A 27,424-nucleotide genomic window follows, 5' to 3' on the forward strand; every position below is an offset into this window, starting at 1 on the left:
AACTTAAGGTTTTAGGTTGGTGTGTGTTGATCATGTGACCGGTTTTGGCTTTGCAGGTTTGAAATCGTGCCTCACACGTGTTAAACTTTACTTCTCTCTCATTGGTTTTAATTATGGTACGTGACTTTGGGTGGGATGCTCATGATTTTCTGTTTCAAATCAAAGATACTTTATTTATCCCCGAGGGGAAATTCAAGGTTCAAGTCGGCTCGTCCAAGGTTTGACATGCAGACATTTACATTTGACTAATAAATTGAAGTGTGATATTGAAATCTGAGCAGCTCTCTTAACTTCTCTGCCCGTCTGGTTGAACACTCAGCAGTTGCTCGATGCACATTTGCCTGCTGATTTGCTTTTGCATCCGCTTCGCTGAGAGTGTGTCAGAAACGCAGAAGGCCAGTGAATCATAAAGCCATAAAGGGCAGGGTGAGCTCTGGAATGTGTGACGGAGCCGGACAGGGGGGTTCGGTTTTGGCTAGACACATGTGTGTGCGTGCGTGGGTGGGTGTGTGTGTGTGTTGCATGGGTTATCAACAAGCGGAAACTCCAAGGAACAAACAATGTGCTGCTCCTTGTGCCGAGTCTGGACCCTCTTAGCAAAGTCTCCTAACCAGGAAGCCCATTAAAAAGTCTGAGTTGGTTTAAATGATCTAAAACAAAAACTTAACCTCAAAGTATCTTTAGGTCTGATTTTGACACAACAATAACTTTTCTGGGATTTAATTATCAAAATGATTTTTTTCCCGTTTTAGTGTTAACTCAGACCAGGTTTAATTAGTTTTACAGCAGACGTTTCGACATGCCGAGGCACGTAACGTACAGCTGCATTAAAAATGGCTGCATTCCTCTTTGGAGATGATCCTGTAGCTGTTCCTTCTGGCTCTTTGTCAGGTTCACTAAAGGGAACTTAACCATCGCGCTGTTCATGCTGTGACTAGTTGTCTGCTGGGGAAAAGGTGTGTTGATGGAGCTGAAATTTCTCAGTAGTTCCACCGAATCTAATTATTTCATCTCAACTAATAGTGATTTTTTTTCCCCCTAAAACACTAGTAAATGGCTTAAACTGTGAGTTCTGACCTTTTTGTCTTTGTGTTTCCTTAATATAAGAAAGATTTGGACTTTTCTGAAACGATTTGGACATTGGTTGTTGGTTGCCAAAAGGTTTAAAGACAACATTTTCTACCAGTCATAATAGATCTGCCGCTTCAGCCATTCTCTACTACCACATGCCGTTCTGATCGTCTCCTGTGTTCAGTAATCGCGGCATTTTATTTGTTTTTTTTCTTCACTCTATATCATTAAAAGCTAGTTTCTACTGGCTCTGCTTCTCCAGCCTGCTTACTGTCTACTGAAACCCAGCAGCTCGTCTCCGTCAGTGTGATCAAACTGTTGCTGGATTTCTGTCCAAATTGTTTAAAGATCGCTCGATAACAAATCTGCATCTGCCTGGTTTTCATAACTGGGTTTGGAGTGAACTGGGCTGCATAACGTCGGCAGCTGGTGATGATGCAGGTAGTTGTTAACCAATAACAAATGGAGAAAGCGGATGAGAGCTTGTTTTTTTTATTCATGTTAGAATAATGGTGCATTATTAACATGTAGAGACAGGTTTCTCCTGTGATTCATGTCAGTAATGGACTTAGACTTTCCATCGCCACTTAAATGCTACAATTCTTTTTGGTAAAAGATTAAAATCAACTCGAGTGTGATGTATTTTTAAGGAGCAGGGCTTTGTGTCTTTGTGATTCATTTCTGGAGAAGTATTGAGTGAAAATGATCACTTGGTTGGAATTCCAGTTTGGTTTGGGTTTAGACTGCAACACGAGTGTGACTGTATTAAAAACCATCTCAGGACACGAATGTCCTTCCCCTGTGTCTGGCTTTAGTGCGTTTTATTTCTTGTTGTTTGTAACTTTCCCCTAGAGTCTGTCCACCCCTCTAATTCAAAGTGAGGGTGTATATTTTCATTTAATTTAAAATCCCCCATGTGTGTCCTTTCTTTAAATATGTGTGTGTGTGTGTGTGTCTGCAGGGGTGCATCTTGCTGCCCTCTTACATCACCATTGTCGCTGACAGGCAATTAAATGTGTTACCTTATAAGGTAAAGCGTGCAAGGCGGGTGGAAAGGAGGAGGGGCAGGAAGAGCCTGTTACCGTGACAATGCTGTCTGCTGCTGGGCAACTGAGCCGGCCTGAAACTCCAGTTTGACCACATTTTCTAAAACTCTCACAGCCCAGATTGTCCCTTTTTCCTCCTCCTTTGACAACTCTAGTCATGTGACTCATCACATATTTTTATTTTTTGTTGCCACTGCAAATACTTTTCATTTTTTCTGAGGTGTGTGTGTTTATGTTGCCGTCATTTTCTTGTTAAATAAGGAACAAAAACGGCAAGTATGGAGGTTTAAAGCTGAAATGCAGCAGTACTTTCTCCACACATGCAACCAGTTTGTGAAGCTCTAAAAACAAGCAGCTGCTTTATTTGTTCATACTGGAGGACAGACCAGCCTTTTCCTTTCTTTTCTCCTTCCTCTTTTTCCTTTCCTGCCTTTTCCTTCCCGTTTGTCCAAAATGCCAGGTCAACAGCATCGCCTGAAGGTCAGGCTGCCGCCACCTTGGTTTCTTTTTTCGACTCTGTTTTGAGCTTATGGTGCAGATAGAGTGATGCTGCGGCTAAGCACATTTTGGCTCATGTCTCTGGTGTGTCAACATTTTTTTAAAATTTTTTTTTAGGCTTTATGATTAAAATAACCCAGCGCTGACTAACTGTCTCGTTGCTGAATTTAGCACTTACTCACTCCATCTATAGTGGCATTTACTCTCAGGCGGCAGACTTATTTACATAGTACAGACAGCTGAGATGTGATGAGAGGAGCAGAATGGAGAGACAAATTTTTACTTATACTCCAGAGTCAATTTTGAGAAAAAGTTTCGTTACCCTGCAAATAAAACAGAGAAGTTCAGCTCTCCCACAGCTGCGCTCTCAGAATGACTTCTGGTCGGTCCAACAACTTCCCCTTACAGACTTCTGTTAGTTTCAGATCAGGTTTGATCAGCCCACTTTTAACTGGCGGAGGTGTGAAGAAACATGCAAAGTATCTGCATATGTCACTTCATGATGATGCAATTAGTTGCATGAATTTAAAGAGTCATTTCCTATGATGATGATGACTAACGGTTAGCAAGCTGACGATCCAGCGAGGCATCGTAAATGTGTTTAGTTAGAACGATTCCTGGTATTTTGTGGCACCATTTATCTCCAATCATCTGTTTCCTTTTAAGTGTATGTGAATTCTGGTGTGGCTCACATTAGATTTGACTAATTTTCTCTTTTACAAACACAGAAATGAACCATCCAGCTAAACATTGAGAGCGAACGCCTCCAAGGCTTTGAATGTAATTCTCATTAAGTAGGATTAGACAGAACCAGAGATGTATAAAGTAGAAAGTAGAAATTGTGTCCGGCTGATCTTTCCTACCAGTCACTAAACCAGGTGAATTTAATCAGCTCATCTCCACTGCAGGTAGATGAGCATGTTAGTGAAAACACCTGTTCTAAATGCATCAGTAGATACAAAAACATGGCAGGACTTCTACTTTATTTTTACTTCTACTTCTACTTTATACACCTCTGGACAGAACAAGTCAAATCCGTGGAGCAGCCAAAGACCTGGGTCCAGAAACCATTCTGCAACTGATGTCCTTACTGGTCCCCAGGAGTTGTTGGACCTGCTTTGCATTTGGCAAGTTGGCCTTAATACTGTGGACGATCATATACTAAATCTCAGTGACGTCAGTAAATTGTGTTTCTACAAGTTTTTTGGTTAAAAATGAGCAACATGCAGTTGTAATAATGACAACAAGTGGAAACCTTGTGTTTACACCAAACGTTCACGGCCATTGAAATGTCATGATTGTTATTGTGCTTTAAGGAAGCTTCTTTCAGGGTTTTATTCTGGGCATTGATGTGGTTAATTACTTTTCTTAATGGACAAAAATCTCACTCTCTTTTTCAAGAACAGCAAGTACAGTCTGATAATTGATGACCTGTTTCACATGATCTATTTAGTAATAAAGTATTTATAACAGATACAGTTTTCCATAGCAAAACTAATATTTGTTATGAATTGGCTTGTATGAAAACTGATTGGATGACAATGAATCGCTTTGTCTGTAAAGTTCCCTGACATGATGATCTCTTCATATAAACAAAGCTGAGTTGAATTTGTTTGGTGCCATAAGTCTGATTTATCCGCCCTCTGTACTTTGAGTTGGTTTGGTGTGAAGATAACCATTAACTTTGTTGTGATTCTGTGATGTTCTGCCTGAACTGATCAACAACAGAACGGCAGAACTGTCACAGAGCTCTGGAAAGATTCAGCCAGCGGTTTTAATAAAAGGCCGACACAAACAGCTGACGCTTCGCCCTGCCAACTGCTGCTACTGCCTGCCAAACTCCTGATTTGGACCGTGTAAAAACACACACTCGCACAGAGAAAAATGGGTGTGTAGTAATAATAATAATGACCTCAGCTCATTCAGTGATTAGCGCGCTCTGATTTTGTAATGGGAGGTCAGGCTGGTGAAAGAAGGGAAGCACCACTCTGGCTTCTGGTGGCTTCTTAAACTAACTCCTGCACAACAGCTGGAAATGTGAAAAGTGAGTAAGTGAAAGGGCCCACATGTGCGTCAGAACAAAGCAAAGGTTAACTCCAAGTTCAGAAGAGGCATTTGTTAAGCAGTCACAGCTCCTCTTTGCCATTCCTGTCAGACACTTTCTTCTTCACTTTCTCTTCATTTACTGGTAATAACGCCTTCCAGCCAAGCGGAGACATGGCCGAGGAGAAAAGGGGATGAGAGTTTTGCAGCAGCTGCATGTCACTTTAAATGTCAAAGCATTACGGTAATGGTTTAAACTGAAGGAATAGTAGGAGTCACTGCCTGGAAAATCAGTTGATATTAAATGAAGCTTTGGATCAAATTGATGTAAATAAGATTAAATGGTTGTAAAACAATAAAATGAGCTCAAGTGCTGCCCTTAGTTCGGTCGTTTCTTTCTCTCAGACGAACCAGTGGGGATTGGTGCGTCATCAGGCTAACCACAGGTTACGCTCTGATTAATCTGTTATGTATTCAGACGTTTCAGTTTGTGTCTTGCTGAATGAGCAGCTTGGATGTAAATGAAGGAAAGTTAAGTGTGAAATTGTGAAACGGTTAACCCCCCCTGAGGCTTTGAAGGCAGCCCAACCACCTTCCACTCCGTTTCTTCCTAAACTCGCTTTGCTTTTACACCTTTTGACTCATCTTAGCGTGGCGTGCTTGTACAAACTTCCTGTGTTCTCCCTCCGTTGTTGAGATGTCACTGGAGCGAAGGCTGTAAATGCTCAGTTTTTTTTTCTTTACCAGTTAGCACCAGCTTCTCAGAGGTTAATATTTTACATCTTGTACAGTTGGATTCATTCACTGCATTCCTGGAGAATTAACATGGACATCCTCCGCCCACGCCGTTTCCTGTGCTGTGCCTCTAAAGACAGGAAGTGGACTAGCTGGCTGTTGATTGGCTGAGGAGAAAAAGAAGTGATGGTGCGATATGAGAGAAACAGACACAATCAGAAGGAAAAGCCAAGTCCCTCCTGTGAATCAGAATGTTGTCTCGTGTCATTTCTCTCTTTAAAACAAGTGTCCTCTGTTTTTTCCACGTCCCTCATTTGGCTGAAATTTGCTGCTTCACAGCGTCTTAAATTAGATCAGAGTCATATTAAACCTTCTAGAGGACCTGCTCATACTTAGCAGAACACTGTAATGTGGAGGACTATTTTTATTTCAGAGCCAACTACTTGGAGGAGGATCCTCATCCTCTTGAAGATTAGACACCAATTAAATATAACCAGAAATTAGAAGCTTGTTTTATGTTAGCGGTGTGAAAGAACAGAGACGTCATTTCTGTCTTTCCTTTTTCAGACTTTGTTTTTAACTAGACATAAACAGCTAACTAATGTTGAATGTGTAAAAGAGAAGATTACATGAACTTGGACACCAGACAGTTTGGGGAAAAGTACAAAGAAAGGCTGAGAGGACATGGTGGGAAGGGGGAGAAAGGTTAGAAGATGTACTAGAAAGGGAGTCGGAGGGAGGAAGAACATAGCAGGCATTCCTGACATCTTTGTCGTGTTCAGCAAACTAGACACGTCTGCAGACCGTGTCCTTACAATGCAGACTTGGCACAAAAAGGCTGATTTAAAGCGAGATGTTTGTGGCTTGTTGTTGCCAGCTGAAGCGGGTGGAGTCGTTCACGGCGAGCCGAGACGACTCACAACAACTTGATTTGTCTGTGGAAGCAGTTGATAAAATTATCCAGGGAGGGAAATTTGCACATCTGGAGTGTTAATGAATGACATTTGCTACAAATAGATCTGGCGCCCCCCCCCCCCCCCCCCCAAAAAAAAATCAGAGAAAGCAGACGTTTGGCGCAAACAGGGTCCGGCGTTATCTTAAGAGGACCCTGTTCTGGATAGATGATCAAAGTCTGTGTCCCCTTTCAGTTGTCACCCCTCTTCCTCCTCATTAACTTCCAGAGGGGGTCTGAATGTTAAGTGAAATTTTCATCACCTCCCTCATCCTCATTTTGGGTCGAGTTGTAACAGAATGATGAAAGTCAGAGGCACAAACTCATTAATTTAAACAGACCCAACATGTCGCATCTTCAGCAGCCTTCAGCTTTTCCTCCCCTGCATGCGTCTGTAATGAAGTTTGATTATTAAATGGAGAATTAATATGTTCTCATTAGGCGCTGATAGCATCTGTCCTTCCCAATCCAGCTGCTATTTACCCTCATTTGTCTGGAACTTACTGCACAGCTTGTTGTGCTGCTAGAAGAGAGAGGATTTCTTTTCTTACTACGTAAACGTGGCGTCTTCAGAGCCAGCATGGGGATTTATATTTCCATGCTTTTAGCAATTTTGCTGTTGGATAAAGAAAATCTTTGAACAAACCAACTCTTCCTATTATAAACTATTATCTCCTAACCAGCCCAGATTTGGTTACTAAAAGTTGAATACGACCCCAAATGTGATCATTTCCAGCTCAGTGTCTCAACCTAAGCCATCCTAAATGCAGTGGATGTAGAGAAGAACGTGGGGCTTTTGTGGTGGGCAGTGTCAACATACACTTATGCAACTCTGGACTGTGTGATTTGAAGTGGAGTCGCTTGCCCAAGTCCCTAACAGTTTGTGTTGACACACAGCCGCCCGATATGGCCTCATGTAATGTTGAAATATTCATACTTGGTGGGTGAGAGGCCATGAAACCTGGCTGGTGTATTTTGGATTGAGCTTGGATGAAAAAGTGGAGCATCTCTGTGGTGTTAACATGCAAAGTGACTTCATACTACAAGTTTGATTTAGTGCTAGTGATGGATGAAGAAAACTTTTATTTCTAATGTCAAGAAGCTGGAAAAAGAAATTTTTCAAAACCCGTCATGCAGATGTTACAGAAGCAATCTGATTTATTCATTTAAACATAAAAACAAGTTACAAACACAAACTTTAATGTCTTTATGTTTTTAATATGATAAAATGATTATATTTTTGATTTGTTTGATGTCTTGATGAATGTAAAAGGGGTCTAAAGACTCGCCGTCAGCTGCGGTGCAATCCGACCCCTGACCGGACTCTCAACCAACAAAGGCAGGAAGAGACATAAATAAATGAACAAATAACCACATCGGTTGACACTTTACCCCTTCCCTCCCTTTTCTCCCCCGCCTCCTCACGCCTTCATATCCTCTCCTTTCCCTTCACCTTTGTGGCTTCCTCGCAGGAAAAAACTCGTAATTGCTAAAGATTGCCTTTGAAGATTATCTGGAGGTAAACGGACGTCACACTCAGGCTGCCAAACCTGCATATGAGGTTTACGGTATAAGTCAGCTGAAGAGTTATGATAGAAATATAATGCGAGCAGGAGGGAGGCGTTGCATGCGACAATGTTATTGGTTTGTGGAGAATCATAAATAATGTGTGACAGAAGGCGCGTGTCATTTGGATTGTGGAGTTTTCTGATTTCATATATTAGTAAGCAAACTATGCAGCTGTTTTTTTTATTTTTATTTTTATTCATTTATAGCAGAACTTTACTGATTCACATTTGGTGTTCAGTCTCATCGTATCGCCGTTCATCGTGGAAAATCAGGAAGAGATGAGTGCAGTATATCTTTCTTCTCTCTCCAGCTGTGGTTTGTATCTCCAGAACGAAGCTGCAGGAACAAGCTTGTTTTATTCATCAGGTTGTTTTCTGATCGGTGGTCGCGCGTCCAGCCACCCACTCAGGGGTAATAAATAATACAACTTTTACAGAAACCGCTTCAGGACAACATTTTTACCTCTGCCAAGGCAGATGTTATGTTTTCACTTGGTTGGTCTGTCTGTCTGTCTGTCTGTCAGCAACGTAACCATGAGATGACATCATGGTAGACACTAAATACACCACCAGCTAATCCAGATTGCAGCTAAAAGACAGTATAAAAAATATCTTTAAAAACTTCAAGACTATTATTGCCTTTTCTTATTGGTGTCTTCAGGTATGTTTCCTGGACCAGAGATTGTTTAAAAAAATAATAAAATAAAATAAAGAGAGAGATCAAAGAAAAAAAAAAAAAAAAGTGGCAGCTCCTGACATGGACGGACTCCCTAGATACCATTTCCTCACAGCAACGTCAAACCAGATACAGATGACAGAATCCTAAAGTTATTAGTTTTTATTTTGACATTAATGGTCAGGGTAAGGGGTGTGTGTGTGTGTGTGTGTGTGTGTGTGTGGGTAATGTGTGTGTGTTTTTAAATGTGAAACTGTTTTTAATTATTTAATGTTAAGCACTTTGATATGCTTTTGTATGGAAAGTGCTCTACAAATAAAGTTTGATTTGATATTTTCTGATTTAAGGAAAAAGATACTGATATTAGTGATATTAGAAGTACTGATATTACTGGAATGGGACTGGTAAGCGGATGGACTGTTGGGCTTGGTGGACGTCTGTGCTTCTATGGATGTATCACAGTGTTCATACATGATCTTTAGGTCACATATCAGCTCTTATTTCACTTTTTCTTTAATAATTGTGTATTTACCTGGCAGCTCATCTGAAACTTGCTGAGTCCATGTGGAAGGTTAGGATTGGGTCCATGTAGGTATTCCCCTGTGGGGGATGTCATGTCAGTGTGCTGTTAGTTTAGCTTTATTCTTGGTTCCTTTGTGTTTCCAGAAGAGCTGAAACCTTAACTTTGTTTTCTTCTGCTGCTGAAATCTGAATTTTGTTTAGCATCTGTTTGTACTCCTATAAACACCCCACCTCCTCCTCCTCCTCCTCCTCCTTCCTCCTCAGCTTTCATTCACCCGTCTGTGATACTGAACTTTCCAAGAAGTCTGATATTTATAAGATAAAGTCAAGCATTCACATTTTTCTTCCTCTTTCCCACATTTTATTACTCTCTCGCTTGATCGTCCCCTTCACCCCCCCACCTCTCTCCATTTCCTCTCCCCTCCTGTCCTCCTCTCCTTAATCCTCCCTTTCCTTTGTTTCTGTTCGCTGCTATATGAAGGCTTCTGCACAGATCTGTGTGGCTGGCTGGACGCAGTTGATGAAGCTTGTTGGAAACGGCTGCCGTTAAGCTGTTGACTTACACAATGGCATATCTGAAGGGCATGAGGCCAGCCAAGAAGTACACAGCAATTACACTTTTGTCAGCTCCATCTGGGGGTTGTGTGTGTGTGTCCCTATATTACAGCTCTGGTTTACAGAGTACCTGTCAGCACATGAAGCAGGAGGGAGGCTCCCCCTGTGTGTGTGTGTGTGTGTGTGTGTGTGTGTGTTTGTGTTTGTGTTTGTGTGTGTGTGTGTGTGTGTGTGTGTGTTTGTGTTTGTGTGTTTGTGTGTGTGCACCCATGTTAATGATCACCTGTCCAGACTTGAGAAGATAATGAGACTGGAGCAACCCCTGCAGTATGGCTCTGCTACAGATTCAGTCTGACTCCTCTTCGATGACCTCTACAAAACTCCTGGCCATGCCTTTTCTCTCTTTCAAGTCACAAAAGTTTTCTTTTTCACTTCGTCTTCATCATTCCTCACGAAGCTGCGTTAGTTCGTTGCGTGTTTTGATGCTTTCCAGCAGCCCTGGGAGAGTTTTGTTCCTCAAACAGCTCCTCACTGCTTTAGCTTGAGGCTGGTTCTTCCTTCCCACTCCCAAAGTTTTAAAACCACAAACCCTCCCAAGTGCCACCATGTCCCCTGAGGGACGGTGTCCTGTTCATGCACTGTGTCCCCAGACTGCAGCATACCTGTACAGTAGCTGGCAGCTGATCCCGCATTGAACCGGAGAGCAGTGGACTCTTTACTGCAGGTTGTTGTCTGAAGTTCTCATGTTTAGTCCTGGGTTGGCACTTTTTCCACTTTTCACTACTCCTATGTCAGTATTATTTTGATATTTATAACTAAATTACTGACCAGTTAATTAATCTTGAATAGAAAGGAGAGATGAGAATAAAACGTTTGCCATCTACAAAAACTTAATGCAGAAGTAATGCGTTTTAAGTCAACAATGCAGCTTTTGGATAAATTTGTTTGAAGTTGATTTGTATCTAAACTGTGCTCTTCTTGTTGGCGCTTTCTGTGTAGCTCATAGCTTGACTTGTCCGTCAGTATTAATTTCTTTAGCTCAGTTCAACTCTCCACACACATTAAAACTCTGAAATATCCCTTAAAGACACACAGCAAACTATCATGTAGTTCAAGTGAGGCAGAAGTGTGTGTGACAGTAGTTAGCAGGGATTGCACACCACAGCCCTTTTTTAATTGGTGTGTATCTAAGAATAGGAGGCCTTCTCAGACCAGACCAGACCAGTAACGGAGCTGCATACTCTGGGCCAGGACAGGATGGTTTTGGCCCAGCTGAGTTTGGTGCAGCCGGTCCAGTCTAGTCTGGTATTGCCCAAGTTCCTTGAGGTTGTACCTCCTGCCAGCAGGTCCACATTTTTAACTTTAACTATCTGCAAAGCTTTTGATGCTGCTGCCACACGCTGTTGGAGCAACTTGGATTCAATTTCCTCGTTGACTTGCTGGTAACTTCTGAACTTCTGGGAAATTGTTTGGCTTTTTCTTATTTTCTCATTTCAATATTGTGGTGAAGAATTATTGCAGCAGAAGTGCAACGGAGGAAGCAAAAGGGAGGATGAAAAATGTCGCCAGCGTACTTCAACTTGTCCTTGAAACCCGGTGATGAAATCAGATGGTAGATTGCATGTGTCTGTCATGTAAATAAAGCTGCCGTATGTTTCAGCTCCCATCCTCGGAGCTCGCTTCGCTGCAGGTCTCTGCATGCCTGACTGGTAGCCCGTTTAACTTGCTAGCAGTAGAGAGGTGTGAGAAAGTGCAACTGACATCCAGAGTGTGTGTTTTTGCAGCGTGGGCTGAGAATACATGAATCACTGATGAGGAACTTGAAGTTTGAAGGTTTGGAGTGTTTTAGCTGTGCAGTCATCTCAATACAAACATCTGACTGACAGCACCGGCAGTGTGTGGAGTTCCTTTTGTAGTGAGTTCACACACGTTGGCCTAAAAAGAAAAAGGGTGTGTGATCTTTGAAATGCGCACACCCTCCTACTGCTGGTGTAATGCGTAGAATGCGAGGTGGTTGTGTAAGAAGTGTTCAACCTGGCTCATTGTTTCCAATCATGAATCGGCACACCCTCATCATCCTGTGTGTGTGTGTGTGTGTGTGTGTGTGTGTGTGTGTGTGTGTAGTCAGTGGTATAAATGCATGTATGACGCGAATGAAGTCAGAAAATTGCACATGCATTAAGCACTTGGGTGTGGGAAGAATTGGTGTGGCCTGGATCTAGCTGAAGTGAGCCACACACAGACGACAGGTGTGTGTAAGTGGTTGGATTCTTGTGTGTCTTGAGAGTACATTCCTGTACAAGGTGTGTGTGACTAAGGGCAAAGGAAGGTGTAATAAAAGGTACGAGTCTTTATGATTCAGTGGACGTGAGTTTTCATGTTTGATGTTTTGTGGTGGGTTTCGGACCACTTAGTTCCCTCTTTAAGCGGTGAAATCTATTTGAACTTTGACATTTACCCCGTCAGATCAGAGATGAAAGATCAGGGTTGCCATGGCGCTGGAGCAGATCTGTACTGGTGTGTGTGTGTCGGCGGACCCCATGTAACGTCATTTTCTCTTTGGTGTAAAGATGTCAGGAAACAGTTGCATATCTGACCAGAAATGTTGGACGATTTGACCTCCTGCAAACTCAAAGCAACTCGAGGAGCTTCGTAAGTCGCATGTAACAGCTGCTAACTCTTTCTAATCACATGAGATTATTACTAGATGCATAACAAAACCAAGGATCAACTTGTAGCTGTGTTTGTTCAGAAGTCTTGGGCCACTCCTCTTTTTTTTTTTTAATCTTTTGCTTCCAAGCGTTCATAATCTTATTGGTCTTGAGCAACAATTCTCAGACTGTTAGAAACTCCAAAGTTTTTCCCTTTTTTCCCCCTTTTGGAAAGACATTGTGTGCTTTTTCACTCGTTTTCAGTCCAGCCTTTGTGTCTGACCACAGCTCAGCCACTTAACTCTGGAATTTATGAAAAATGGGATAAGATGCCGTTTTTGCAGTTCAACGGGATTGTCAAAGACTGAAAAGTCGACATACCTCAGTTCTTCATAAGTAGTAGTGTTGCATCCACAGACTGTATATAAAGAGATGGACGGAGTCTCCGTGACATCACCCGTAGGTTTCTGAAGAGGAGAAATGAAGCTCTGTGGGCCGTTTCTACCATCGTCATCACGGCAAGGGCCACATGCTTGTTGTCTCGTCTGGAAAATACAAATATGGGAAAAGAGGTGGAGCTGGGAAGGGGGGGCTGTGCGAACTCCGAGCTAACCCGGAGATAATAAGAGCTAACCCACTAAAGAAGGCTAAAGCTAAGTCACGTTGTTAACAGGCTAAAAACTGCGGTTGTTCTACGTTCTTCTTACTTGAAGCAGGGGATTTGGTACCTGTCAATCAAAAGGACACGCCCCTAAATATGCTGAAATTTTAAGATTAAATTACTTTTAAACGGGCAAGCTAGAATAAAATTCACTCCCTCCACAGTTGTCATGAAGGTAAACCTGACCTATTAAACCAAAAATAGATTTTTGAACCAGGCTTTAAACATGTTTATTTCTGCTGTGAAGTTGGTCTTTTTAACATGGGAGTCTATGGGGATTTGCTCTGTTTTAGAGCCCCTAGTGGATGAAGGGGGAACTGCAGTTTTATGCACTTCCACATAGGCTTTACTTCTAACCGCCAGAGGTTAGAAGTAATAAGAAAAGAACAGCAATAAGAAAAGACCTGATACAAGACCTGAGAAATGCTTCGTACTTACTGTTGACCGGCAGAAGGGAAGGTTTTCAAGCGGGTCAAGAAGACATTTACTGGGACGGGAAATAAGTAGAGATGGCTGAGATATGTCAAGTGATGCAAGAACTGGAATAAAAACCAGTGACAAGAGGTCTGATGGAGTGATTAATCCCCCCCCCCCCCCCACCCCCCCACCCCCCACCCCCCAAACTAACAACAGAGCCCATCCCTCACTACTGAAACAAAAGGCAGCTGCAATCCAAAGAAGAGCTTCCAGAAACTCATTCATTCATTTTCTGAACCACTTTATCCAATTCAGGGTCGCGGGGAAGCTGGAGCCTATCCCAGCTGGCTTTGGGCAACAGGCAGGGTACATCCTGGACAGCTCGCCAGTCCATCGCAGGGCCACACAGAGAAACAACCATTCACACTCACACTCACTCCTATGGGCAATTTAGAGTGACCAATTAACCTATCATGCATGTCTTTGGATGGTGGGAGGAAGCCAGAGTACCCGGAGAGAACCCACGCATACACGGGGAGAACATGCAAACTCCACACAGAAAGGCCACTGACCAAACCAGCCAAGGATCTAACCAGCGACCTTCTTGCTGTGAGGCCACAGTGCTAACCACTGCGCCACCGTGCAGCCGCTTCCAGAAACTATTTCTGAAAATTCCTTAAAGAAACTCCAAGTAGCCTTGTCTAAAAGCTGGATTCTGTTGAGTAAAGCTGTTGACTTGCAATCATTACAGATTAGAAAAAGCTTTTTAATGTGATAAATCATATATATATATAACAGGAACAAGAGGACTTTTTTTCTCAGTGTTGCAGAAGTTTGACCCAGTTTCATCAAAGCCGCTGTGGCATGTGAAGGCTTTCATGGAGGAAACAAGAAGAGGGGGAAGAAAAAAAAAAACGCCCTTCAAACCAAACAGACGTGTTGTTTATGGACACAAGAAAAGCTCGAAAGCTCTGCACAAGCCAGCAGATCATTTTTACTGAGTGAAGTGGTGTGATCCTATTAGGTTTCCTGGGATTCGGATCATTTTTCAGTGTTTTGGTGTGTAAAACGGCCAAAAGCAGCTTTAAACCAGGTCAGCATGATTACATTTCAAGGTTACAGAGTGACGAAGGCTGATGCATGCAGCAGTGACTGAAAAATAAAAAAAAGAGAGAAACTGGGAGGGTGTTTTTCACTGCGGCTGAATCTGTTATGTAATGGATAGCAGAGGATAAGAGCCTGAGCCTCATGTCTAAAATGTAAACCTTCTTAACACTCAGATCCACATTGACTTCAGCTTGTTATCCATGTCCTCATCCGAGGTCAGAGATCCTCGCAGTTGATATGAGGACTGCAGCCAACAAGGCTTGGCTTAAACAGGATTCACCAGTTCATGTTTAATGCAGATAATTGTCTGAGCAGATTACTGTCTGAAGTAAAGCTGGAAATGCTCAATAAAAGCTTTTTTTAAGAATGAGAATTTTTAAAGAAGTTTTTCTCTCTCAGCTGTCTTTAAATGTGAGGTTTAACAGACTTAATAAACAAGCTGTGTAATGGGAATAAAGGTCAGTCCAGATCACACTGAATAGCTTCCTGGAGGAGGTATGGAGGTCACATGCTGCACCTGTTCAGATATTAACTAAATTTGCAGATTTGGCGTGACTCGACAGGACAGTTTCGTAAGCCGCAGCGTGATGTGTGTCTGATAGAGACACACTGAAGTGTCCTTGTGTGTTGTGCTCTCTGACAAGGCAATACACAAGTATAACGGGTCGCGTGTTGTTTTGCACCGATTCTCTGCAAGTCCCGACCTGTCGCTGTTTGTATGTTTCGCTCCGTATCGGCACTCCCAAAGGCAGCAGCTGCAGGTTTGCTAAAGCTGTTTCTGCGTACTTACCATCAGGACGTCTCCCTGTTCTTCACTTTGTTCCAGTGACACCCAGCAGGGCAAATAAAGCTGTTTGGTACCAACATATAAACCTGAAATATTACCTGGAGCTGCTCAACTCATGTTTATTCTCTGTTTTGGTTAACTGCATATGATTAAACAGATTTTAATGTTGATGTTCAGAACTTGGAGTTAAAAGATTTAGATGACTCAGCACTTGTGGAGGAAAAAAGGTGGAAGTTTGGTGGAAGTTTAACTGTATTTAACGTGTAATAACTATTTTTTTTCAGGTGCCAGGATTATAACAGATAGATGTGGAAATTGTATCGTCTATATGAGCCTGTGGAGTTCTCTCTTCCTCAGTATTTATTAGGTCTGTGACGATACGCTTTTTTCCCGATTCGATAGATTTTTTTGGGTGCTGATTCGATTTAAATTGCGATTCTCACAAGTCTTCGATATTGCTGATTTTTGTAGATTAAAAACCAATTAAATGTATAAAACTCTAATTTTTGCTCGTCATTTTTCTTGATTTTAATTAGGAAAAAACAACACAGTAGCCAGACCATCATTCTGCTGCTATAATGCCCAAGAAGACAAGTAAAAAGATGGATTAAAAACAACAAAAATTTTATAGTGGATTATTTTTATTTATTTGAAATAAAAAATTTTTTTTTTTTTAACAAAATCCATTTTAAAATTGTAAAGCAAAAAAAAAAAAATCCTTTGATTTTCCCGCCCCTAGTATTTGACTTTTCTAATCAGTGTCACAATACATTAATACTTCAAATGTACCTTCAGCAAAATCACTGTTTGACAATTTAAATATTTTTTACTACTTTATCATTTATTACAATCTAACCCTAGAGGTTTGGCAACCAGATGCCAACCGGGTACAAGTAGTTGAGGTGGTTTGGATGTCTGGTCCAGGAGACGTCCTGTGGAAGGTGTTTTCAGACGGCGCCAAAATGAGGCCTTTTCTCAGACCCAGACCTCTACAGATTATATCTTTGCTGATTTGGGAACACCTGACTGGTTGTGAGAGCTCTGCTGGGAATTGTTCTCCTACAACCTGGTCCCAGAGTGGTCCCAGAAAACCACTGAATAGATGGGAAAACATCAGCCAGCTGCTGTCTTGCCATTTCATGACTGGATGTAATTTTACAACACCGTGAAAGTGGGTTCTGCTGAGCTCAGTCGGTCTCCAGGTTGTTCACAGTAACCAGCGTCAGCCGAACACAAGCGGTAGGCATCTCGTTTCACGTGTTGATGCACAGTTTACGTTGCAGTCGGCTCGAGCTAAACGTTTCCCCTGCTGCCGTCTTTGTGTGGAAGAGAGGTGAATCTGGAGCGCAGACCGAACTCTACACATCTGTCTCTCTTTCCAATCAACCTCCTCGTGAAGAACATGTTTGATTTCCAGTAAATACATGGATTCTACTGGAAAGTATTTAAATATTCAGATGCTGCGATTTTTCAGGCAAAATAATAATAATAAAAAAAAGAGAACTTTACGTGAAAAGGTGGCTGTTTTAAGGCTCCAGAGCAGTGATTAATGCATCTTCACTCATTGTCTCCTTTGGGCTAAACTAAGCTGGAACTTCCTGTCATTGCAATGCCACTTCCTCCCGCATTGTGTGTGTGTGTGTGTGTGGTACGCAGGGCATTGTCTTCCACTGGTAACCAACTTTCTATGTCTGTTTGTTTATGTGAAAAGTATCTCCATCCTTCTGCTTCCTCCCTGCCTTGTTGTCCATTTTCAACGCGGGAGGTGTGTGTATGTTCGGTGTGTTGGGGAGAGGGGGGTTGGTGTCAGGCGATCTGGGGTAGGGTCACACACACATGCACACAGAGCAGTCTGAGGGAGAGCACAGGGGGCTGAAGGGTGCTATTATCCTCTGGGCTCAATGGGTGCTTTGTGCCAGTGGCCACAGTGGGACGGGGGGGGGGGGGAGAGGGGCGGGGGGCAGCAGCACCCTGTCATAATGTTTTTGAACAGGAGACATTGCAGACAAAAGCACAATATATCCTAAATTTGCTGTCTTTTAAAATTGCAAACAGCAAAGGTGTGTGTGTGTGTGTGTGTGTGTGTGTGTGTGTGTGTGTGTGTGTGTGTGTGTGTGTGTGTGTGTGTGTGTGTGTGTGTGTGTGTGTGTGTGTGTGTTTGAGATGAAGTTGAGCTAGATTACATGAATTCGGAGTAAACTGAGATGTTTCTGGAAAAGACTGTCTCCCTTTTCGACTGAAGAAAAATCTGCATGTGTTCCAGCAGAGCTTCTGAGTCGGTTTTAACCTTTTTAAGTCGTCTCTGCTGCCGTTACTTTTACATTTTTGTCTTTTTCCGCTTCCTGTCTGGAGATTTGTTTTCAGTGGAAGAAGAAATTTACTTGATTTGGACCATCGTTGACCTCGGCTGCTTGCACTTCGTAGTTTCTTCCTCTGTTCACATAATGGACGTTCCCTCTGACCTTACATTTTACCTGTAATGCATTTATTGATTTTTAAACACACAGAAGGTGCTCTCTGTGTTATTGACTTCTAAGTTTCTGGAAGTCTTTGTCGTATATCAACCGTTTGAAGACTGATCTCTAATCTGTTTATGTTGAGGCCCAACCTTTGGCGTAAAGTGGAGGCACTTGGATTTTTAAGACTTTTCTGAAATGATTTAATGAGTTAAATCACAAAGTTTCTCAACTTTTTGCTGAGAGTTTTGCTACTTTGATTGATGTGCTCGGAGATTTTTAACAAGTGTTAAAATGAACAGAAAGAACCCCCAAAGTGGCTTACGTCTATTCCATCAGCTCCTTCAATAACAAATAATTTAAAACACATTTGTAAGGAACGCCGGCTAAGCAGAGGCGTCACAACGTGACTGTCACCCAGCGACTGATGGGATTTCTGCCGGTGTGTAAGACTTGGTTCCCCCCTCTGATATTTGCTCATAAGCAACATAGGTGGTGTTTTTTTCAGTTGAGTGGATCTCTTCGGCAGCTCTGGCAGCATCTCTTGACTTGTGGCTTTTGATGGCAGCATGGCTGCGACTCCGGAGGCTAAAGGAGAGCGCGCTGAGCCTCAAGATGTGGTTTCGTTTATTTACGGTTTCTGTGTAGAGCTGAAATACATTCAGACCCAACTTACAAGAATGTTGTGAAGGGTCAAAATGAGAGTGTTGCATACACGGAGAGGCATTTTTATTTATTTTCCAACTTCATATTTTCCTCTTTGAGTTCAAACTCAGGTTTTTTTTTTTTGTCTTTTCCATTTTCTCTGGCTGCTTCCTGTCCCATCAGAGCACCTTCCTGCCTGCTCATTGAAGTTTTCTGTTGTATTCTTTATTCAGACTGAGTGGTTTATTTTGATAAAAGTTATGAAAACATTACAGTCCAGATATGTAATAATCAGTTTCTTTTGTTTCTGTTCCTGTAGACGTTCACGGCATGGTGCAACTCCCACCTTCGAAAGGCCGGCACGCAGATCGAAAACATCGAGGAAGACTTCAGAGATGGACTTAAACTCATGCTGCTGCTGGAAGTCATCTCAGGTAACTCACACAAGACTCCAAAAAAGCTGCCGTCACCAGAAAACGTAGCTTTTAATTAAACACAAGCAGCTGTAATAAGTGCTTTTAGAAGCCGCAGGAAAAGCCATCCAGCTTAGCACACAGACGCATCTGTCACAGAGCAGCGATCGGACTTTCAAAGCTGTCTCAATTAAAAGGAAAAATACTTTCAGATGTTAAAGATGCACGACATCCTGGGTGTCAGAGCTCAGTAGCAGCCTCAGTGTCGTTCAGAGGCATTTTTACACTCTCACAAACATCTGCATATCTCTTTCAGCCTCTTAATTTCTGAGGTATTTAGACATCGTTGCTGTAACTTTAGCTGGAGCGCCGTTCTTCTGAGCGGGGGGAAACATGCACAGCTCCCTTCGCCACAGCGAACTCATCCTCTTTGTGTGTCTGCAGGCGAGCGGTTACCCAAGCCTGAGCGAGGCAAGATGAGGGTCCACAAGATCAACAACGTGAACAAAGCCTTGGACTTTATCGCCAGCAAGGGAGTCAAACTGGTGTCAATTGGAGCAGAGGGTAAGCATGCACACATTCAGCCAAGCGTTATGACATCACCGTGGAAACCACTGACTCAGTCATCGCAGTGTTATCGTGAAGACAAAAGGGGAACTTTAGAGTGTTTTAGACTTGAGAATTAACAAGTTATAACAGGTAAACACATGTGTGCGACTATGAAAAGAACTAATTGATTCCCTGCAGAGTCATCATTTGTTTCCGTCTCCTCTGGTCTTCGTCCTGGTTTGGAAAACTCTGAAACTAATTTTGACTAACATGCACAAATAATGATCTTTTAATGATCGTTCTTCCTTTCACGGCCACACTTTATACAAGATGTCCTCTTTTTCAATGTGCATGATAGGCATAGTTGGTTTTTGAACAATGTTCATGGAGCTTAAAGACAAAAATGATTAATAAAAGTTTAAGCTCTTAAGGGGTGTTTTAAAATTTTGCTCTAGAAGCTAAGAAATGGTTAAGTGAGTGAAGATTTTAAAGAAAACTCTGGTTTAGTTTTTAGTTTCAGTAGGTTTAAATAAAGGAAATAAACTTGTAAATAAATTCTTCAAACATTTGTTCTTTTTAAAGTTTTTTTTTCTTTCCTTCAGTATTTGGGTTATAAAGGATCAGTGAGTAAATGAGCATCTAAAGAAAACCACCTGATGATACAGGTTACTGTAGACTGGTATAAGAAACCGTTGGCACAGTACTGTCCTCAGGGTGAGTCATGCACTTTCATAAATCAAGTTTAGATTGACTAAGTGTCGTAAAAAGGTGAGATAAGCAAAGATATATGTGAAAGGGAATTCTGCGCTGAGTCAGGAAGAGGAGTTGGGTAAAACAAATACCGTTTCTCCATTTGTACAACAGAAAAAATCCCATTAAGCCGAAACCAGGTGGAGTTGTAAACTTCCAGGTTAAAGATGTAAGTTTTTCTTCTGCCATGAAATAAAAATACAAAACACAAAATTTTCTGCTGAAAACACTCAGGTTGCATGAACCAGAGTTAGATCCTGAGAAGCACCTGAACGTTCAAGCGAAACTGGATCGATACCAGACAGGACTGTAACGGATGTCTTTTAGCAAACCATTAGCAGATTTACACTCCCCACACTGATAACATCGTGGAACATTCAGCTCAGGTTTTTCTATAAGTGATGCAGAATATGCAGGAAGTTTACGGAATCAGTCGCTCATCAGATTTCCAGTCAGCATTGAAGCAATGGTTGCAGGTCAGTGGAATATTGTCTCTAGTGGAGCAACGGTGGGAAACAACTGTGGTGGACATCCACTAGAGTAAAATGGAGAAACATCTTCAGGAAGTACTTCAATCTCTATCATCTGGAATATTTTATCTGGGAAAATTTACTGAGGATTGATTTTTTGAAATGACGTCTTTGAATCAGGCAAAATGATATTTTCAGCTTTACAGCACAGCTCCCATCTTGAAAGCAACTGTTTGCATCTGAAATGAACCCTGGAGGGATTTTGGAAACTTTGATGCACGATTGAACAGAAAGACACATAATGGACGCCGATGATGTGGATCATGAGGTTGCTGAGCTTAGATGTTAGTTTGCAGGACGTTTGTGGGATGAAAAGCAGCAACTGTTGTCCGAGTGGCAGCTGTAAAAATGAACTTTTGTCATTTTTCTTATCCATGCAGTTGTTGTGCAAACAGTTAAACTGTTTCTATGGGATCACACACATCCAGAATAAAATGACCACTTGGCCACATGGCTACATGTCACACAACCCTGGAGCTTTACTGATAACATGCACAGTAAAATAATGAGGCCATTATGTTAAACTGATAGTTTGTGACAGGAAAAGTCTGGTGGTTTTGCTTTTCATCTACAGGCTTTATAAAAGGATCTAATAAGTCTGTGGTTTCCGCTTTTGTATGCATCAGCAACTGAGTATAAATGGTTCTCGGTGTGAGATGTGGTGAGTGTCTGAGTGAAGAGGTCAGAGGTCCCACAATCATATCACATTGTAGCCATCTGTGTGTGTGTGTGTGTGTGTGTGTGTGTGTGTGTGTGTGTGTGTGTGTGTGTGTGTGTGTGTGTTTGTGTATGCGCGCTGGCTAGAGGACAGCGACCTTTCTCCCACTCAGTCAGGGGAACCATGACATTCCTGCAGGCTGATGTAGCTGATTCTGGTGACACTTGAACACAAAATGTGCCGGTCCATCCTAAACATCCACTGCCTGGTTCATTATGAAAGGAGCCCAGTAAAGGTCATCAGCTGGAAACTGCCTGAGAAAAATGCCAACATAGCAGATGGAAGAGGAACAAGCTACTACACCCTACACCTTTCCCTCTCAGATGTTTGTACGTTCTGCTGCTCATACGTCCACTGCCGGAACGTCAGACTTTTCTGTAGCTCTGTGCACAGTTTGACTTGTTGAGGAGCACAGAGGAAAGTCCCGCCAGCTCCCTGCAGGAAAAAAAAATCAAGCTTTTATTATGATTGAGAAAAAGTTGACAGCAGATCTGAAGAATGTTGAAGTAACTGAAGTCAGTGGAGACAAACAAGTAAAAGCCAAGAGTGAGAGCGCAGCGGCTAACCTGGAAGATGACGCAGGTGAAAGTATGAAAGGACTGTTTGAACTATGTGTGGAATCTCACACCGGTTCTCTGACATGTTATCTCTGTGCACAGTAAAGTGTGTGTTCAGTAACCTGTCAGATATTATGTTTAACTGAGATAAAAAAGCTCTCAGGTTTCATTGTTACATCAGCGGTGAGCTTCGTTTTACTGGATGGATTTCAGCCACTTGGAGTTGAAACAACCAAATATCAGAAGTATTGAGGAAAAAATTAATTTTTTTTCCCAAGTGATGAAACACTGGAAACGTCTACTGGTTAACTGGTTTAACAGAGACTGGGTGTTATCTTTCCAAAGATCTTCATTTGTTTTTGAAAGAACTGTTAAAAATTCACTCTTCCTCGGTAGAAGTTGGAGCTGTAACAGCCGGTAGTTGTGCGTGTGTGTGCGTGTGTGTGCGTGCGTGCGTGTGCGTGTGTGCGTGTGTGTGTGCGTGTGTGCGTGTGTGTGTGTCTGGAGCTGTCAAACGAAGGAGCAGATGTAACGCTGTAAAAATACAATTGATTGACAAGAACTGTGGTCCGAGGTGACGCGACGAGGAGCAGAAAATGTGGTCACTGATTGAAATGACTTCTTCTATTTCACGCAGAAATTGTGGATGGAAATGCCAAGATGACCCTAGGAATGATCTGGACCATCATCCTCCGGTTCGCCATCCAGGACATCTCTGTAGAAGGTACGGCTAGCTGTGGTTTCACTGGGAGATCCAAACATGTCCACATTTTCATTCATGACTCTTTAGAGCAAAAGAAAAGTGAAAATTCACGGCATAAAAACGTCCGATGCTGCCAGCGGCTTCAAGACGGGGGGGGGGGATGCAGATGTGCAGGTTTGAGGTGTGTGTGTGTTTGTGTGGGGTGGGGAGTAGAGTGGAAGGCGGGCTGTGGACACACACAGTGGGGTGAGAAGCAGCAGAATAGAGCCAAGATGAAGCTGACCTGACCTACATGATGATGTGAATCCACTGACTGCTGGAAGCGCAGTTCTTCATCGTAACGGAGCAGGAAAACACTGCATTCCTTGCTTTTCTAACTTTGCCTGTTAGACGCTCAGTATGACCAATAAAATAAACTTTATTAATCCAAAAGGAAATTCTGTGACACCAGCTGTGCACAATAAAACCCTCTTCGAATGAATAAAGAGAATAAAACAAGAAATTAAACCACTTTCTTCCTTTAAAGTTGCAGTAGTGGGATCACTGTGCAGCGCTGCAGAGCATGGCAGAGACGGCCGGCGTCTTGCCTTAGAAATACTTACATTATTATCAAGTCTTCAGATTGTTTTAATATTAATAAATATTCATTATAGTTGTAGGTTTGAAAAATAATTATGGAAAGGGCAACAAAAATGAAAGGTGTTGCTGTTTGCTCCTCATCCTCCGTTATCTAGATGAATCACTCTTTGCAGGACTGGAGGAACATGAATGATTATTGCTGTGAATGTTGTTGCCTCCAGGACTCATGGCACAGAATGATCTCACTGTTTGCATGACGTATGGTCCGGTGTCTCCTACGCTGAAAGGACACTGAAGTATATGTCTTTATCTGCTGCAGATTAACATGTAGCTCCCCTGCTGTATTTTTACCTTGATTTACCCTGTTTCTGTTTAATGTTGCAGCCCAGTAATCTGAATGACAACATAATCAGAAGTCAGTGTGATTTTTTTTTTTTTTTTTTTTTTAAACTAATAAAAAAAAGTAATTGGTTTATATTTCACACTGAAACATGAACTTTTTTTTAGTGAACCAGCAGAAAATCCTGAAGAAATGAGGATCCATTTTAATAGGTTCGAATGGATACATGGAGCTGCTGCCTCCCTCCCTGCTGTCATGCACGCCTATGCTCGTAGCCATGGCAACCACTGGCTGGACTCCTCCCGGCTCTTGATTAGTTGTTTTCATTCAGGCACATTGGACTGTTCATCATGTCGATGCCGTTGGAGCGGTTTGTGTTGATTAATAATGACTTGAAGCGTTTCTTCCCATTTCAAGCTGTAATTCTGCTGCTGCATGAAAACTGTCTGTGTTAAATTAACTCTGCTGGGTGTGGGCGCAGCGCAGAATACTGAGGCCATTTTTTTTTCTAATTCCCTTCATTAGTGTCTCATACTTCTCTGATGTTTCCACAAGCAGGCAGCAAACAACAACATCCTCATATTTTCAACCCGCAGATAAATATTGAAGCTGTTTACATCCAGCGCGTAGAAGTAAACAGTCCAGGAACGCCAAGACTCGTCTCTTCAGTACTCAGACTAACAGCCTTTTTCCTCCTCTTCCTCGATGCAGAAACCTCTGCCAAGGAGGGTCTTCTCTTATGGTGCCAGAGGAAGACCGCTCCCTACAAGAACGTCAACGTGCAGAACTTCCACATTAGGTAACACGTGCACATGTGCCACAAGCTTTGACTCGTCTCAGTTCAGGGGCGCCGCTGTTGGATCAGTTTAACGCCTTGTAAAAAAGTTTTAAAAAAATCGTAGAGAATTTAGTTCTCGATCTTGAGTTTGGAAATTCTTGGAGATAATGTGTGAAGGAATGTGTTTGTGGTTTACTGGGGCCCGTCTTCAGCAGATGGAAAAATGATAACATGGTCCATTAACACTTAAAACAAAAGAAAAAAAAGAGCGGTTGGCTCATACATCTTGCAGTACTGTCTGTATATCTACATACATTTGTAAACTAATTTATTTTAATGGGTGGAAGTGATCAATGCCAAATAAAATATCAGTTCAACTCTAATTCTCAGATTTAATGTTGAAAGTCTGTAAAAAAGGCGCCATCTGGTGGAGAAACTGGATCATGGCTCTTTGCTCTGAAGCCACAAGTATTTTAAATATGTGAACGGAGAGAATATGAAGTAGCTGGATGCAAAACTATGTTTTTATTAAAGTTTTACTTTGAAAGTTTCGAAATGAAGTCTTAAGACTGCAGTCAAGATAAGCTTATCAATTCTGAGGTTGTTTTCTGAAACATCTGCATAATAAGCTTTGTTCCCCCAAACAGCTGGAAGGACGGCCTCGCCTTCAACGCTCTGATCCACAGACACAGACCGGATCTCATCGACTACGACAGCCTCAGAAAGGTGAACAGATCCTCCCATTAAACCCAGTCCAGACCCAAATAACTGGAAGTTTTAACAAGATTTGTATTAACTGTTTTGTTTACTGTCTGCTGTTTAGGATGACCCTGTAACTAATCTGAACAACGCCTTCGAGGTGGCGGAGAAGCACCTGGACATCCCCAAGATGTTGGATGCTGAAGGTGGGGGGGGGGGACTTGCCATTTGTTACTTGCAGTGACCTAAAACACTGTTTATTCTTTGATATCTGCTCACCATGTTGGTGAGATGTTTCTGAACGAATGAATCATTGTGGATGAGTTAAAATCTCGCAGTTTACATGATTTCTTTTTGTAGCAAAGTTGTTGTGTGTTGCCGTTGGCGTGCACGTGACTGGAAGCGACTGGCGCATGGTTACAGTAACAGTGTAGGCTGACATGACGTTGAAGTGCATGGAAATGAAGCCACAGAATGCAGTTCACCTCTGTGTGTGTGTGTGTGTGTGTGTGTGTGTGTGTTAAAACTGTTTGCATGTCCTCGTGTTTGTTTTTAAAATATTGATAACCTGAAATATCTAAAACTCTGTTTTCCACTTTGATGTATTTTAATGTAGAAGTGAAACGTTGCCGGTTCTGCTGGACCTGTGTTTGCTGCTGTTTGTATGTCTGGCTGTTGTGTGTTTGTATGAAGTTTCCTCCTCGTACGTCCTCTGTCCTGCCAGTGTGTCTTCATAACCTTGATTTCCACCCCTCGTAGACATTGTGAACACTGCTCGTCCAGATGAGAAAGCCATAATGACTTATGTGTCCAGTTTCTACCATGCATTCTCTGGAGCACAGAAGGTACCTTCTGACTTGATGTTTAACATCCCGTCACTAACAAGGTGCTGCTTCCTGTCCAGCATGGCCTCACACTCTCAGCAGCGCTGCACCTCCACAAGGACACTGGTTTCATTGGGACACAAACACACACATGTGTACCAGAGAGAGAGAGAGAGAGAGAACTGGAGACTGCATCTGTGTCATCAGATGGTATCTGTGCAGTTTCCATGGATTGTATTTATCTTTTGTACAAAATGTCACACAAGCATAAAAAGTGGCGTTATTGTTAGACTTTGGCACAAGAATCGGTTACTTCTGTTTATTGAGTATAAAACTGTTCCTCCAAAGAAGTGAACACTCCCCTGTTAGCTGGATTTCCTCCTTTTCAGAGCCGTGTTTCTCTAACATTTTGTTTTTGTTGGCGTCTGCTTTTCCATATTTTTTTTTGTACCACAAACAAACAAACTGAAATAGTCACATTAACTATAACATATAAAGACAAAAATATTATTAAAACTATACAAAATATAGCAAAATTTTCCATAGCAGGATAAATAATACATATTACAACAAAATATAGTTCCATTATGTATGTACAAAAACATACAAAATAAGCATAACTTTTACATGGCTCTAACACCTGCAGTGTCATACTTGACACTGGACTCTTTAAATAGCAGAATTAATAGTTATCCCTTCATGTCAGGAAGCTAGCTGCAGACGTAGCAACATCGTTTTGCTGCTTTTTCTTTTGTTAATTTGGTCGTTTGAGTCATCCGTTTGTTTACTTGGTAAATCCAGTTTTAAAAACTCAGCAGACTGGATGCTTTCATTTAGAAGAGCCCATAAATAATCCTTTTTATTCTTATCACGAGGAAGCTGTTACTATGACATCATTTATTTCTGTTATGTCGCCTGCCGAGCTTTAAATAAACTTCAGCTCGTGTGTGTGTTTGGGTCCCAACCTGAAACTTGCAGCTCCAGTGTTTCTGACTTTTTGTTTTTTTTCCGGAGGACCTCTCTGGTCCGCTCCTGGTGGTCGGACGAAGCTGAGGAGGTGGGCTTCACCTCCTCAGCCGGCTGCTCTTGCTTTCAGACGCCACTGTGAGCAGGAAGCGTTTAGCTTTGGGTTTTCAGCTTCGGCTTCACTCTTTCTGTTTACCTCTGTTTCTCTGCCTGTCTCTGTTCTGCTGGGTGATGCGTAGACATCGTGGGCACTCTGAGGCCAGATGAGAAGGCCATAATGACCTATGTATCCTGCTTCTATCACGCCTTCTCTGGTGCGCAGAAGGTGAGCTCCTCACGCTTCAGAATCACATTAATACTTCAGTGCAGCAAAGAAAAACCATAAAATCACCAGGGTTTCCATCACATGCGATAAAGCTTTATTACACCCAGTAATCAGTTAAATATCAGCCATAATCATGAAATGAATCTAAAAACTGGTGACTGTTGCAGTTTTATGGCCAGGGACGCTCCTCAGCTGGAAGTCAGGGAAAAGTAGGGCCTTATTTCCAGAACATGATGGAAAATCTGCAGAAAACTTTCTGATTCTTCTGCTCTTTGAACATCAGCCGCATTTCTCTAAATGTGA

The 27,424-nt window shown here is 42.1% G+C and overlaps 1 protein-coding gene across 5 annotated transcripts in view; it reads left to right on the forward strand.

Moving 5' to 3' along the window:
* The window catches only part of actn4 (actinin, alpha 4), a 57,260-nt gene that overhangs the window by 18,310 nt on the left and 11,526 nt on the right, over nucleotides 1–27,424 (forward strand). For 2 of the 5 annotated variants that reach the window (XM_079246414.1, XM_079246410.1), the window contains exons 2-8: nucleotides 18,710–18,824; nucleotides 19,248–19,367; nucleotides 22,545–22,631; nucleotides 24,241–24,328; nucleotides 24,955–25,033; nucleotides 25,131–25,212; nucleotides 25,766–25,851. In XM_079246414.1, the coding sequence (XP_079102540.1) occupies nucleotides 18,710–18,824; nucleotides 19,248–19,367; nucleotides 22,545–22,631; nucleotides 24,241–24,328; nucleotides 24,955–25,033; nucleotides 25,131–25,212; nucleotides 25,766–25,851 (657 nt within the window). Of the gene's footprint in view, nucleotides 1–18,709; nucleotides 18,825–19,247; nucleotides 19,368–22,544; nucleotides 22,632–24,240; nucleotides 24,329–24,954; nucleotides 25,034–25,130; nucleotides 25,213–25,765; nucleotides 25,852–25,884; nucleotides 27,122–27,424 lie in introns of those variants that run through there. The other 3 variants (XM_079246413.1, XM_079246411.1, XM_079246412.1) reach the window with 2 other exon arrangements.

This window comes from Telmatherina bonti (assembly GCF_933228915.1).
Source record: "Telmatherina bonti genome assembly, chromosome: 9".
In the NCBI taxonomy this organism is placed as follows: domain Eukaryota; kingdom Metazoa; phylum Chordata; class Actinopteri; order Atheriniformes; family Telmatherinidae; genus Telmatherina; species Telmatherina bonti.